Raw genomic sequence first — 16,167 nt, forward strand, 5'->3', positions numbered from 1 at the left:
ATCCCACAACCCTGAGATCACAACCCAAGCCAAAGTGGGTTGGCTATCCCACCTATCCAACTGTGCCACTCAAGTGCCCCAGAACTGTAAAATTTTTTATTTATTATGCAGTAGACCAACATGCAGGTTTAAATGCATTTTCCTTTAAAAAATACATTAACGCAATTAGAAAACTTTGATCCATTACTTTTTTCTTTTTTTGTACTGCACTATTTAGTTTTATTTTTATGATAGACATGAAGTTAAATAAATTCAATATCTTTTATGGTCTTTATTATCAGTTTAATTGTATCCTTCTTTAAGAATATTTATTGTAATATTTAATATTTACTTAATAAATATTGATATTTTTGAGTATATTTGCCACACAATGTTACATTAGTTTCAGATGTACAACATGGTGCCTCAATAACTCTATACATTATGATACGCTCACCACAAGTGTAGTACCATCTGTCAGTATAAAACGCTATTACAATAACACTGACTGTATCCCCTGTACTGTACCTTTTACTATCCTGACTTTTTTTTCCCCCAATAACTGGAGGTCTCTTCCACTTCCCCTCACTCATTTTGCCCATCCCCACCCTCTCCCTCCTGGCCACTACTAATTTGTTCTCTGTATTAATAAGTCTGGTTCTGCTTTTTGTTTGTTTTCTCATTTCTTTTCTTATTTAGTTTCCATATATAAGCGAAACCACATGGTATTTGTCTTTCTGTGTCTGACTTTACTTAGCAAAATACCCTCTAAATCCACCCATGTTGTTGCAAATGGCAATATTTCATCCTTTTTTTATGGCTGAATAGCTAAGATATGAAAACAATCTAAGTGTCCATTGATAGATGAATGCATAAAGATGTTGTATATAAGATAAAATACTAGTCAGTCATCATCATTTCTTTTCTTAAAATATTTTACCATTTATTGGAGAGAGAGAGAGAGAGCTGGGGGAAGGGCAGAGAGAGAAGCAGACTCTACACTGAGCAGGGAGTCCAATGTGGGGCTTGATCCCAGGACTCTGGGATCATGACCTGAGCTGAAGGCAGATACTTAACTGACTGAGCCACCCAGGCACCTCCATCATTACTTCTTAAAATAATTTTGTCATATAGAGGAAGAAGCCATTAAAAATTATCTGCTTAGGATGTCAAATATTTTAGCTATGTTACTGATACCTGGTATATAGTTGGCACTAAAATAAAGAGGCCACACTGGACTTTTTTCTTGTTCTTTCTACATGAAACCGTTTTCCTTAAATTCCGTCAGCACTTTTCTCAAATGTCAGCTTATCAGAAACCCTTTCCCTAACCTATTTAAACAAGTAAATTCTCACCTTATTCCCATACTGTTTTATTTTCCTTTATAGCATTTGAACATTTATTTGTCTTTTTCTCTTGGGAACATAAACTCCATGAGGGAAGGCATTGTATTATTCTATATGTTGAACAAATGCCTGGCATATAGGAGGCTCAGAGTGACATAGTCTTAGAATGTACGAACTTGACCACTTATCGCAGAGGTAAATGTTCTTTTAGTAATTGATAAAATAAAGGACATTTTCAACTTTTCATGTGTTTGTGGGTCCTGCTCCTGGAGTCCCAGAGAATATAACTCTTTGACGTTTACCAAGGTCAAAATGACTTTGCAAAACTTCAAAATATGGACTCTATTTCTGCACCTGGCACTTATTGCACATATGCATCATTAAAAAAAATAACCAAAGGAGCATTCCAAACATAAAGATAAAAATAGAAAAAATATCCCTGGTTCCCATAAGATTAAAGTCATACAGCCTTGCACATATTAAAAACATAAGATAAAGTCTTTAACCTTCCAGAATGTCCTTCCTCAAGATGATCTGTAACTCTATGAAAAGAACATATATAACCCTCCACTAAATGTTCCTTCCCGGGAGCAGTCTCTTTTTTGTGAAGATTGTATTTCCAGGCAACTGTTTTAACTTGGGCTTGAATAAAACTTTTCATTTCTCTTTAAAATTTTAAGAAAGTTTTGTTCAATTTGCCTGGAGCTGACTACATAGTTCTTCATTACTGCAGCTGGACCAGGATTTTAGATCCTTATCTAGACAAATCACATAGGTATGAAACAACGAAAATAGTGCAAACCTCTGCACCCAGCAAAATAGCTTTCAACTGGATTACGCAGGGTATTCTGAAAGGCTTTATCAAGGATTGGAACAGTCACGTGGATGAACGGTTTTACCGATAGACAGCCGGCCAACTGTGGCAGCTTCTCAAAGACGCACTAGGAGGGTGGAGAAAGGGCGGAGCCAGCAGACAAGGGACGTAACCAGGCGGGGCTCCGGAGGTGAGCCGAGTTGAACAGTTTTGTCCTTCTCTGCCCACCATATGAAAATCTAGACGCAGAAAGTCACGGAGATGGCGGCTGTTAGGGTAAGTTGAAACAAAACCCGGATAACCTGCCCTGGTTCCTCGGTGGAGAGAGCAAGAGGCGGGGTGGAAATGGGGTTGTGAAAGAATCGGCAAGGTCAGGGAATCAGAAACGGTTGAAGCCTCAAAACACCTACCTCTCCTCCTTCGATTTCCCTAGCCTGGGACAGTACTCCCTCCTCAGTCCTCTGCAGTTAACTGTTTATACAGCGGCAAGGTGGTACTGGGAAAAGGCTGGGCAGAAAAGGCTGGGCAAAATAGGCTGGCCTGGAGACAAGCAGCGGCAGACTTGTAGGTATTGAACTGAAACAAAGAGAAAAGAATCCCGGACATTCGATTGGGCACACAGGGTGGAATCTCCTGGCCCTTGGAAAGTCTTCGTTCAAACATTATTTGGGGGTGAAATAGACTAGGATGGAGATGTCACAAAGTCTCTGCAGTGCGCGGTGTTTGTATTTATTGTTGTTCCTTTCCGGGCTTGAATAGTAAACTTGAGTTCCTTTTGAGTTCTGTACTGGGAAAAGGTGCCTATACTTAGGAATCTTTGTACCGGAAGTGACTCAGCTGGCTGCTAGCTGCGGTTCCTTAAATAGGTTTCAGTAATAGTAGTTGACAAATATCTACAGGTGGATATTTGTAGTCGGTTTTACGTGTAAAATACTGCTTGTAGAAGATACAAATATGAATAATTCAGCCAAAGTTTAAGGTGACTCAGTGTCCATCTTGATTGACAATTCTCCATTTCAGCATTTCTGGTACTCATAATTTATCTGAATTATCACTACAGCCTTCTAACTGGACTCCCGTCTCTAGCCTAGCTCTCAAGGAATCCATTTTCCCTGAACTGCCAGAGTACTTATTCTACAATGCAAATCTAATTATACCCCTTTCCCACTTAAAAACCTTTATTGGCACTCCTTCATCTGTTCTCTGATGTTAGGTCAGACTCCTATGTCTGGAACACCCATCCTTGCCTTGGCTTTTCAGCTTCATCTGTTGTCTCTCAGGAAATCTTTTAACATCTGCACTCCAAGCCTTTCCCCCGCTAGATCTCTGGACTTGATGGGAAACATCCTCATCTAGTTCCTACTTATAGTCCATTAATTCATTTAACAGCTACTTGTTTACTGCCTCCTCATACACTAAGCACAAAATGCATTTTCTGAAGTAGTGTTCCCGACTTCCCCAGTCTAATTTAAATAATTCCTTTTTTTGTGCTTCCAGAGGACACTGGGCATACTTTTATTATCTTAGCACTTATCACACTTTATTTTTTAAATTTTTTAAAAGATTTTATTTATTTATTCATGATAGTCACACACACACACACACACACACAGAGGCAGAGACACAGGCAGAGGGAGAAGCAGGCTCCATGCAGGGAGTCCGACGTGGGATTTGATCCTGGGTCTCCAGGATCGCGCTCTGGGCCAAAGGCAGGCGCCAAACCGCTGCGCCACCCAGGGATCCCCCACTTATCACACTTTAAATAATAGACTATTTACTTACCAGTTCTACCTTCCTATAAGCTGCTTGAGGACAATAATTAAGACATTAATTTTTGTATCCCTAACACAGGTATGACTTACGTTAGGTACTCAATAAAAGCTACAGGAATAAATAAATGCCAGGCAATGGGATAGTGTGCTCTGATTCAGAACAAAAAAAGTGCCTTGCCTCAAGAGAAGTACAAAGTGATCTAAGGGTTCAAAAGAGAGAACTCAAACCTGGTTGAGGAGAATAAAGACTTCGTGGTGGAGGTACAGAGACAGAAGGAGTAGTCATTGGTAAAAAGCAAACCAGAATAGTGTGTTGTCACTGAAGCCTAGAGGAAAGAGTTGAACAGTTTGGCCATTAATAAGTCACTGGAAACTACCATTTTATTAATTGCTTCCTATGAGATCAGGCACCATGCTAAAATACTCTACCTACCTCTGTTATTTCACTTTAATCTCAAGATAGCTTTATTTTGTAGTTACTATGATCACTGTTTTACAAATGAAAAACTAAGGTTGAGAGAAGTAAATTGCCCCAAATCATAATACTAATAAGAGCTGAAGTGAGATAAACTAGTATAAATAAAGTAGTAGAGGGAGACTCTAGATTGTAAGAGGTTAAGGAAAGGATAAGGGAAACTGGCCATAATTTAGCACTTACTTTGGCCAGCTGCTCTACATATATTATTTCATTTTAATCCTTTTGATGACCCTAAGAAATGGGGTATTATCCTCACTTTATATATGATAAAGCAGGCTTAGAAAAAAGTGCTTGCTCCAGGTCATAGCTGCTAAAGGTTCAAATACAGGTGTATTTAGCTCCAAAGTCCATGATCCTTCCACCACTCCTTGCTTCTGAGAGGAAGGGTATATTAATCTTTGGAAAAGTGTTGTGGTGAAAGGAAGGAAATAAATCTTGGGATACAGGTAACAAATTCCAGAAAAGGTGTATTTTCATTTAAAAAGGTCAGGAGAGGAATGCCAGGTGGCTCGGTGCTTGAGCATCTGCCTTTGGCTCAGAGTGTGATCCCAGGGTCCTGGGATCAAGTCCCACATCACGTTCCCTGCAGGAAGCCTGCTTCTCCCTCTGCCTATGTCTCTGCCTCTCTCTCTCTGTGTCTCTCATGAATAAATAAAATCTTTAAAAAATAAAAATAAAAAAGTCAGGAGACAGTCAATTATATCTTGATAAAACTGGAAACAGGAAGCCTGAGCTGGTTTGGTGACAAGGGGAAATGTGCCAAAAATTAATATAGAGGAAAGATAATAATAGTTATCACAGCTATTAAGTTATTAAACGTTTACTAGTTTAGGCATTTTGATGATCATTTTACATGAATTTTCTAATGCTTCACAGTGGCCCTATGAATAGATACTGTTATCATCATTTTACAGGTAAGGAAACTGAAGCTTAGAAAGATTTCATAACTTGCCCGCAGTCACACAGTAGTAAAGAGTAGAGTCAGATCTGAAATTATGTGATCTAAGTCCCGATTATGGGGCTTAACTTTGCGGAAGCATTTGTGAGGCCAAGGTCCCAAAAGGGTGATCTGTGTTAATTTTGAAGCCCTAGAGTTTAATAAAAAAGGGTAAGATAGAGAGGAACCCTGAAAGTTGGCAGATAACTAATGAAGATTACATAAATCTTGAGATAGAACTTGTTGAGCAGGGATCCCTGGGTGGCGCAGCGGTTTAGCGCCTGTCTTTGGCCCAGGGCGCGATCCTGGAGACCCAGGATCGAGTCCCACGTCGGGCTCCCGGTGCATGGAGCCTGCTTCTCCCTCTGCCTGTGTCTCTGCCTCTCTCTCTCTCTCATTCTGTGTGACTATCATAAATAAATAAAAATTAAAAGAACTTGTTGAGCAGATATGATAGTGAAAAACTGATGTGGAATTACCCTCAAGGAATAAGGACTATATTGATTTCTCCTCCTGACTTCTTAAATAAGAGAGAATGGCTTGAGGACTGGCCTTCATTTAAAAGGATTGGGAGAGGAACCTGGGTAGCATAGTCAGTTAAGCCTCTAACTCTTGGTTTCCATATAAATACTGATCTCAGGTTTGTGGGACAGAGCCCTCTATTGGGCTCTGTGCTGAGTGCAGAGTCTGCTAAAGTTTCTCTCCTCTCTCTGCCCCTCTCAGGCCTCTCTCTCTCTCAAATAAATAAATCTTTAAAAAAAAGGATTGGGAAGAATGTATTAGTGTCAGACAAAAGCCAAGTTTCTTTAATGCTAGAGGTTGAGTGAGAATTTAAGGAAAATGTGAGTCTTGAAATAAAATTTGTTTTTAATAAAATACTTAATATCAAAATATGGGAGCACCTGGGTGGCTCAGTCATTTAAGCATCTACCTTTGGCTCAGGTCATGATCTCAGGGTCCTGGATTGAGCCCTGCATTGGGCTCCCTGCTCAGTGGGGAGTTTGCTTCTCCCTCTCCCATTACCCCTCCTCCTGGTCATTCTCCCTCTGTCTCAAATAAATAAATAAGATCTTTAAAAAAAAGAAAAACAACAAAATATGGCTACCATGTTTTGAGCACTTCCTGTGTGTCCAACACTGTATCAAGCTGTTGATGCATATCATTTTACTCTTACCCCAAATTTTCAAATGTAAGTAGTTTTACTAGCTCAAAGAACAGTAGTAGAGCAGAGAAGAAATCAAAGCTACAATAGGAGGTTGTAGTCAGAGAAAAGCTTGATGAGTGTATGATTTTAGCTATTAGCAAGTTCTGGGTAATGGTAAATTCAGGGTATACTGATGGAGTGAGTAGCCACAGTGGAGTGAAATGGTCTACAGGGGTAAGGTCAAAGAGAGAGGGGAGGCTTTGGGATGGTTTGTCCACATCCACATTGAAGCCATTCTTAGTTAAAGAAGGATTTAGAGTAGAGAAGACTGCTAACCAGGATTCTAACTCTTTGATGTGATGTAGTGACAGGCAGGTAGATAATAGTGTTAAGAATGAATAGATGGATGGTATAAACTTCAAAGTTTTATGTACCTTTTTTATTGAAATATATGTCCAGTGAAGTACACAAATCATAAGTAGCTTGCTAAATTTTAATAAAAATGATCGTGTTTATTCAATCAGAACCCAAATATAAAAAAGCATTACCAATAGCTCAGAAGCCTTTCCTTCTGTTCAACTACATCATTATCCTCTACCATGGATTATTTTTGCCTATTTTTGAATTTCATATAAATGGAATGATGCAGTATTTGTCTGGTATCTTTCACTCAATAGTATGTTTCTGAGATTCATCCATTATGAATATAACACTAATTCATTTTTATTACTATATGATATTTAAGAAGGTGAATGTATCATGATTTATCCATTATACTTTTTCTAAGATTTATTTATTTGAGAGAGAGAGGGAGAAAGAGAGAGAGAGAGTACAAGCAGGGAGGTGGAGGGGCAGAGGGAGAGGGAGAAGCAGACTTTCCACTGAACAGGGAACCTGATGTGGGGCTCGATCCCAGGACCCTGAAATCATGACCTGAGCTGAAAGCAGATGCTTAACCAACTGAGGTACCCAGGCATCCCCATTATTCTACTCTTGGTGAACATTTTAATTATTTTCAGTTTTGAGCTATTATTACACAAATAATGATCTCATGAACATTTTTCTATATGTCTTTTTGGTGCATGTAAATGTACATTTCTATTGAGTATATACCTAGGAGTGAGATTGCTAGGTCATAGAGCATACAGCTTTGGTGGATAGTGTCAAGGAGTTTTTCAAAGTGGATATGCTAATTTGCATTCCATTCATGAGAGTTCTAGTTGTTCTACTTCCTCACTAACAAGAACAGAGATTTTTACCTAAGGATGAAGAAGTAATGGCTTAATTAGAAGTAGCATTGGTTATCAGGAAGAAGACAAACTACCTCCTTTTCCTGAGACACTTTGTTTTTTTTTTTTTCCTGAGACACTTTGAATGGCTTCCTCTTGAGGATTATAAAGGAAGTAGAGACCTCAGGGGATAGTAATGTTTCATTTCAGGCAAGGAGAGGGGAGGCTAGACACAATGCAAGGGCTTTTGGAGTTTTGGGGAGTAGCAGGAAGTTTGGTCAGTAGAGAGAAAATACAGAGCACTGTAGAAATTAGAATATAGGAGATAATACATGACTAGAATTATATTTTGGGGTTTAGGCTGGGGATGATGGGTATGGGAAGGAATGTGGACATCATAATACTTCAGTTTTCAAAATCCTTGATAATACAAGCTGTATATTCCTTTGTGTCAACTTTAGTCCTTGTCTCTTTCCTTTCCTTTTATCTCTTTCCTTTCCTTGCTTCATGTGAGTTATACCAGAAAATATTTAGAACCTAACAAAGTGAAATTTGTTAGATAGCAAAATCAGTGTTACTGTTCCCACTCAGCATTGTTGAACATCTTTATTTTTGGTGCAACTTTGAAAGTTGTACTTTGAAACCCTTAGCCTGTTTAATCACGCTCCGCCTATGATTATAATTCCAGGATATTGTTTTATGTCATAAAGTGAAAATGATGTGTGCATTGCTTCCTCCCATACCCATATGACTAACTATTCCCCTAACGCCATCCTCTCAGATGGCAGTAAGGTGTTTTGTGAACCTCATTGAATATGAAAACAAAATATTGCTTGTCATGTATCCTAAGGTTAAGGAGAACAGAGGCATGTTCAAATTATCTTAAGTAGTGTTTTAATGAAAGGATACATAGTTTTAGGAAGAAGGCCTTGGGAAAGTGTCTCACCGGCTCAGCAGACCTCAAGAAAGACCATTCAGAACATCATAGCAACTCTGGTAGTTACCTATCTCGTGACTGGACTATTGTGTTTCTTCTAACTCTACATGTTTTATATCCAGGCTTTCCTAGAGAAAGGATCTCATTAGGTTGGCTGGTCAATAACCACTACAAAGTACCCCTCTTGGGCAGAAATTGCACATAAGGCCTCCTTTTATAAGACAGCATCTAGTTGGCTGCCTTTGGCTCAACTGCCAATCCCTAGTCTAGTCAGTTTTGGCCAGGGCATTAGTCCTGTAGTTCAAAGCATAGCAGCCTATGTTAAGAATCATAGAAGGCAACACTATAATTGTCAGATGCTCTGAAGCTTCTTAGAAAGGCCAAGTCAATGGATGGATATACTTTGGAGGTTCATAATCTGTCTGGTATAAATTTACTTTTGAATACTTTCCAGAAGTAAGTATGGTAGAATATGAAATATGGTAGAATATTTTTGGAATTCTATTAAAAGCTAACTTATTAACATCTTGTAATTAAATTGGGAAATTGATTTCACAAGGATAAAAACAGCAAGATGGTGGAGTGTTTGGATGCTAAGATGTGTTGGAATTTTATTTTGAAGGTTGCAGAGAACCACTGAAATAAATCCAAAATGATTTATGATTTTAGAATTTTTAAATAAATATTATGTTTATTTATTATGGATAAATAAATAGATAAATATTATAGATATCAAAAAGGCATTAATGAACACTGTAAATGTAGGTGAAACTTCCTGTGTACCCCTCCAACTCTGGTTGCATTTCCCTTCGTAAACCCCCCATAGCCATTTTCCTGACTTGTATTTAATATTACTATGCATGTTTTTAGACTTTTACTGTATATGCATGTATTCCTAAACTTTATACTCTGTTGTTTTGTTTGCTTTTAAGCTTTATGTAAATTTTATTTATGCGGCATCTATTCTGCAACCTATTTTTATCAGTTAGCATTTTTTGTTATGTGTACATGTTCATATGTGTAGCTATAGTTCATTTATTTTCACTGTGCATAGTACTCTGTTACATGAATATATTTTTTCATTCTTTTAATGGAATGTGGTTACTTTTTTCTACTACAAATAATGCTATTATGAACAATCACATGCAGATCTCCCCTGCTATACCATAAACTAGCTGTATGACTTTGGGCAAATCACTTAATCTGTGGAAACCTCAGTTTTCTTATCTTAATCCTTAGGATAAGAATAGTACTTATCCCCTAGGGTTTTATACTAGGAAATACTAAATGTATGGTATATTATGTGCACAACACTGGGCATGGGTTATAGCAAACATCCACTCATTTCTAGCTCCTGTTATTCTCAGTGTTTAAAAGGATATAATCCCAGCACTTAGTGTAATGCCATTATTTGTTCTGACCTTTAGATCCCAATTTAAGTTGCACCTTGTTCAGGCCAGTGGACTGATAACCTGTTTCCTGTGAGTATCAGTAGCCTCAAGCAAGTAGAATAGAAAATTGTTGTTGCTAACATTATCAACTTTTTATTGAAATGCATATTTATATACAGCCTTCTTTCTTCTTAGACTTATTTTGATTCTTCCAGACCCTTGATGCTTCTTCATGATACTTTTAATGATAAATAATCTTTAAAAAGCAAAAAATGTAATGTGCTTTTTTGTTTACCATACCCTTTATATGTAAAATGTTCTTTTTTCATTGTTCAAACCCTAAGCCAATAAACTAGAAAATTTGAATGGAGAGATTATTGCAGAGATTGTTTAGTCAAAAATTGTCCTGTGAAACATAAAATAGTTTTTATGACTTATGAGAAGTTTCTTTAAGAAAAACCTTATAGAAGGCACCTGCAATCCTTAATCATCATCTATTTAGCCTATCCCCCTACCCACATCTCCTCTGATAACCATGAGTTCATTCTCTATGGTTGAGTTTGTTTCTTGGTTTGCATTTCTCTTTTTTTCCTTATGCTCTTTGTTTTGTTTCTTAAAATCTACATATGAGTGAAATCATATGGTATTTGTCTTTCTCGGACTGCCTGCACCGAAGGCAGGTGCCAAACCGCTGAGCCACCCAGGGATCCCCTTGAGAGTTGTTTTATAAGTACGTTATGTATTTTGGGTGCTAACCCTTTATTATATATGTCATTTGCAAATATCTTCTCCCATTCCATAGGTGGCCTTTTAGTTTTGTTATTTCTTTGCATGCAGAAGCTTTTGATCCTGATGAAGCCCCAATAGTGGTTTTTGCTTTTGTTTCCCTTACCTTGGGAGATGATGTGTCTAGTAAGAAGTTGCTAAAGTTGATGTCAAAGAGGTTACTATGGCTTATGTTCTCCCCTAGGATTTTGATGGTTTCCTGTTTCACATTTAGGCCTTTCATCCATTTTGAATTTATTGTTGTGTATGGTGTAAGAAAATGGTCCAGTTTCATTCTTTTGCATGTTGCTGTCTAGTTTTCCCAACACCATTTGTTGAAGAGACTATGTTTCTCCCATTGGATATTCTTTCTAGCTTTGTCAAAGATTAATTAACCATATAGTTGTGGGTTCCTTTCTCAGTTTTCTATTATGTTCCCTTGACCTATGTGTCTATTTTTATATCAGTAGCCAACTGTTTTGATCACTACAGCTTTGTAATGTAACATGAAGTCTGGAATTGTGATGTGTCCAGCTTTGCTTTCCCTTTTCAAGGTTTGCTTTGGCTATTTGGGGTCTTTTCTAGTCCATACAAACCTTAGGATTGTTTGTTCTAGCTCTATGAAAAATGCCAATGGTATATTGATAAGGGATTTCATTAAATGTGTAGACTGCTTTGGTAGTATAGACATTTTAACAATATTTGTTCTTTCAGTCCATGAGCATGGAATGTCTTTCCATTACTTTGTTTCCTGTTGGATTTCTTTCATGAATGTTGTATAGTTTTCAGAGTACAGGTCTTTTCACCTCTTTGGTTAAAGTTATTCCTAGGTATTTTTTTAAAAAAAAGATTTTATTTATTTATTCATGAGAGATACAGAAAGAGAGGCAGAGACATAGGCAGAGGGAGAAGCAGGCTCCTCGAGGGGAGCCTGATGTGGGACTCGATCCCAGGACTCTGTGATGATGCCCTGAGCCGAAGGCAGATGCTCAGCCACTGAGCCAACCAGGCTTTTCTATTCCTAGGTATTTTATGGGTTTTGATGCAAATGTAAATGGGATTGATTCCTTGATTTTTCTTTCTGCTGCTTCACTATTGTATAAAATGCAGTGGATTTCTTTACATTGATTTTGTATCCTATGACTTCACTGAATTCACGTATCAGTTCAAGTAGTTTTTTGGTTTTTAAGGTTTTCTGTATAGAGTATCACATCATATGCAAATAGTGAAAATTTGACTTCTTTCTTGCTGATTTGGATGCTTTTATTTATTTTTGTTGTCTGATTGCTGTGGCTGGTACCATATTAAAAAACAGTGGAGAGGGAGGGGCAAGATGGCGGAAGAGTAGGGTCCCCAAGGCACCTGTCCCCACCAAATTACCTAGATAACTTTCAAATCACCCCAAAAATCTATGAATTCGGCCTGAGATTTAAAGAGAGAACAGCTGGAATGCTACAGTGAGAAGAGTTCACGCTTCTATCAAGGTAGGAAGACGGGAAAAAAGAAATAAACAAAAGGCATCCAAGGGGGAGTGGCCCCACGAGGAGCCAGGCTAAGGCCACAGCGAGTGCCCCCAGGACAGGAAAGCACCGTCCCGGAGAAGCAGGAGCTTCACGAATCTTCCCGGGTGGAAAGGGGCTCGCAGGGAGTTAGAGCAAGACCCCAGGAGGGCGGGGATGCCCTCAGGCTCCCTGGGACACTAAGAGACGCCTGCGCCCCCTGGGAGAGTGCCCCAAGCTCCCTAAAAAGCTGCAGCGTGCGCACTGCTTGACCCGGGAGCAGCTCGGAGGGGCTTGTGGGGGCTCTGGGAGCAACTCGGAGCGGCACCAGCTGCGGCTCCGCAGGAGAGGGGGCTGCCCAGCTGGGAGCAAGAATCCCAACACGCAGGCCCGGGGAGCACAGGGCGCCGAGGACACAGCCTAGGATCCGGCCTCCCCCTGGTACAGGCAGAGGCCAGGAGGGCCCAGGACAGCAAGGACGCTCCTGCCCCCAAGCTGCGCAGATCAGCGCCCCACCCCCGGAGCATCCAGGTCCCTGCAGGCTGAGAGCTCTGTAGTTACTGTGGGAGCTGACTCCAGGGCTCCAGAGCTGGCTGCCGCCACTGTGGTTGTTCCTCCTGGGGCCTCACGGGGTAAACAACCCGCACTGATCCCTGCACCACCAGGCAGGGGGCAGAGCAGCTCCCCCAAGTGATAACACCTGAAAATCAGCAAAAAAGGCCCCTCCCCCAGAAGACCAGCTAGAGGGACAAGTTCCAGGGGAAGTCAAGGGACTTAAAGTATATAGAATCAGAAGATACAGTACAGCTCCCTTGTTTTTTTTTTTCTTTTTGATTTCTGTTTGCTTCCCCCACCCTTTTTTTCCTTCCTTTTTCTTTCTCTTTTTCTTCTCTTTTTTTTTCTTCCTTTTTTCTTTTCTCTTTTCTTTCCTTCTTTCTCTCCTCTCTTTTTCTCCTTTTCCCAAAACAACTTGTTTTTGGCCACTCTGCACTGAGCAAAATGACTAGAATGAAAAACTCACCTCAAAAGAATGAATCAGAAACAGTCCTCTCTCCCACAGAGTTACAAAATCTGGATTACAATTCAATGTCAGAAAGCCAATTCAGAAGCACTATTATAAACCTACTGGTGGCTCTCGAGAAAAGCATAAAGGACTAAAGAGGCTTCATGACTGCAGAATTTAGATCTAATCAGGCAGAAATTAAAAATCAATTAAATGAGATGCAATCCAAACTAGAAGTGCTAACGACGAGGGTTAACAAGGTGGAAGAACGAGTGAGTGACATAGAAGACAAGTTGATGGCAAAGAGAGAAACTGAGGAAAAAAGAGACAAACAATTAAAAGATCATGAGGGTAGATTAAGGGAAATAAATGACAGCCTGAGGAAGAAAAATCTATGTTTAATTGGGGTTCCCGAAGGCGCCGAAAGGGACAGAGTCCAGAATATGTATTTGAACAAATCCTAGCTGAAAAGTTTCCTAATCTGGGAAGGGAAACAGGCATTCAGATCCAGGAAATAGAGAGATGCTGCCCTAAAATCAATAAAAAACCGCTCAACACCTCGACATTTAATAGTGAAGCTTGCAAAATTCAAAGATAAAGAGAAGATCCTTAAAGCAGCAAGAGACAAGAAATCCCTGACTTTTATGGGGAGGAGTATTAAGGTAACAGCAGACCTCTCCACAGAGACCTGGCAGGCCAGAAAGGGCTGGCAGGTTATATTCAGGGTCCTAAATGAGAAAAACATGCAACCAAGAATACTTTATCCAGCAAGGCTCTCATTCAAAATGGAAGGAGAGATAAAGAGCTTCCAAGATAGGCAGGAACTGAAAGAATACGTGACCTCCAAACCAGCTCTGCAAGAAATTTTAAGGGCGACTCTTAAAATTCCCATTTAAGAAGAAGTCCAGTGGAACAATCCACAAGGACTGAATAGATATCATGATGACACTAAACTCATATCTGTCAATAGTAACTCTGAATGTGAACGGGTACTGACCCCATCAAAAGGCGCAGGGTTTCAGACTGGATAAAAAAGGAGGACCCATCTATTTGCTGTCTACAAGAGACTCATTTTAGACAGAAGGACACCTACATCATGAAAATAAGGTTGGAGAACGTTTTACCATTCAAATGGTCCTCAAAGGAAAGCAGGGGTAGCCATCCTTATATCAGATAAACTAAAATTTACCCCGAAGACTGTAGTAAGAGATGAAGAGGGACACTATATCATACTTAAGGGATCTATCCAACAAGAGGACCTAAAAATCAACAATATTTATGCCCCGAATGTGGGAGCTGCCAAGTATATCAATCAATTAATAACCAAACTTAAGACATACTTAGATAATAATACACTTATACTTGGTGAATTCAATCTAGCGCTTTCTACACTTGATAGGTCTTCTAAACACAACATCTCCAAAGGAATGAGAGCTTTAAATGATACCCTGGACCAGATGCATTTCACAGATATCTACAGAACTTTACATCCAAACTCAACTGAATACACATTCTTCTCAAATACACATGGAACTTTCTCCAGAATAGACCACATACTGGGTCACAAATCAGGTCTGAACCGATACCAAAATATTGGGATCGTCCCCTGCATATTCTCAGACCATAATGCCTTGAAAATAGAACTCAATCACAACAAGAAGTTTGGAAGGACTTCAAACACGTGGAGGTTAAGGACCATCCTGCTAAAAGATGAAAGGGTCAACCGGGAAATTAAGGAAGAATTAAAAAGATTCATGGAAACTAATGAGAATGAAGATACAACCGTTCAAAATCTTTGGGATGCAGCAAAAGCAGTCCTGAGGGGGAAATACATCGCAATACAAGCATCCATCCAAAAACTGGAAAGAACTCAAACAGAAAAGCTAACCTAACACCTAAAGGAGCTAGAGAAAAAATAGCAAATAGATCCTACACCCAGCAGAAGAAGAGAGTTAATAAAGATTCAAGCAGAACTCAATGAAATAGAGACCAGAAGAACTGTGGAACAGATCAATAGAACCAGGAGTTGGTTCTTTGAAAGAATTAAGATAGATAAACCATTAGCCAGCCTTATTAAAAAGAAGAGAGAGAAGACTCAAATTAATAAAATATGAATGAGAAAGGAGAGATCACTACCAACCCCAAGGAAATACACACGATTTTAAAAACATATTATGAGCAGCTATACGCCAATAAATTATGCAATCTGGAAGAAATGGAAGTATTTCTGGAAAGCCACAAACTACCAAAACTGGAACAGAAAGAAACAGAAAACCTGAACAGGCCAATAACCAGGGAAGAAATTGAAGCAGTCATCAGAAACCTCCCAAGATACAAAAGTCCAGGGCCAGATGGCTACCCAGGGGAATTCTATCAAACGTTTAAAGAGGAAACCATACCTATTCTACTAAAGCTGTTTGGAATGATAGAAAGAGATGGAGTACTTCCAAATTAATTCTATGAGGCCAGCATCACCTTAATTCCAAAATCAGACAAAGACCCCACCAAGAAGGAGAATTACAGACCAATATCCCGGATGAACATGGATGCAAAAATTCTCAGCAAGATACTAGCCAATAGGATCCAACAGTACATTGAGAAAATTATTCACCCTGACCAAGTAGGTTTTATCCCCGGGACACAAGGCTGGTTCAACACTCATAAAAGAATCAATGTGATTCATCATATCAGCAAGAGAAAAACCAAGAACCATATAATCCTCTCATTAGATGCGGAGAAACATTTGACAAAATACAGCATCTATTCCTGATCAAAACTCTTCAGAGTGTTGGGATAGAGGGAACATTCCTTGACATCTTAAAAGCCATCTACGAAAAGCCCACAGCAAATATCATTCTCAATGGGGAAGCACT

The 16,167-nt window shown here is 39.3% G+C and overlaps 1 protein-coding gene across 3 annotated transcripts in view; it reads left to right on the plus strand.

Annotated features, from left to right (window-relative positions):
- Nucleotides 1–2,317: 2,317 nt before the first annotated feature.
- Nucleotides 2,318–16,167, plus strand: part of APOOL (apolipoprotein O like) — a 133,589-nt gene continuing 119,739 nt past the window's right edge. Inside the window, exon 1 of one of the 3 annotated variants that reach the window (XM_055337927.1) lies at nt 2,318–2,415. In XM_055337927.1, the coding sequence (XP_055193902.1) occupies nt 2,401–2,415 (15 nt within the window). In that variant the 5' untranslated portion in view covers nt 2,318–2,400. The remainder of the gene's footprint in view (nt 2,416–16,167) is intronic. The other 2 variants (XM_055337929.1, XM_055337928.1) reach the window with 2 other exon arrangements.

The sequence above is a fragment of the Nyctereutes procyonoides genome, unplaced genomic scaffold (assembly GCF_905146905.1).
Source record: "Nyctereutes procyonoides isolate TBG_1078 unplaced genomic scaffold, NYPRO_anot_genome, whole genome shotgun sequence".
Lineage (NCBI taxonomy): Eukaryota > Metazoa > Chordata > Mammalia > Carnivora > Canidae > Nyctereutes > Nyctereutes procyonoides.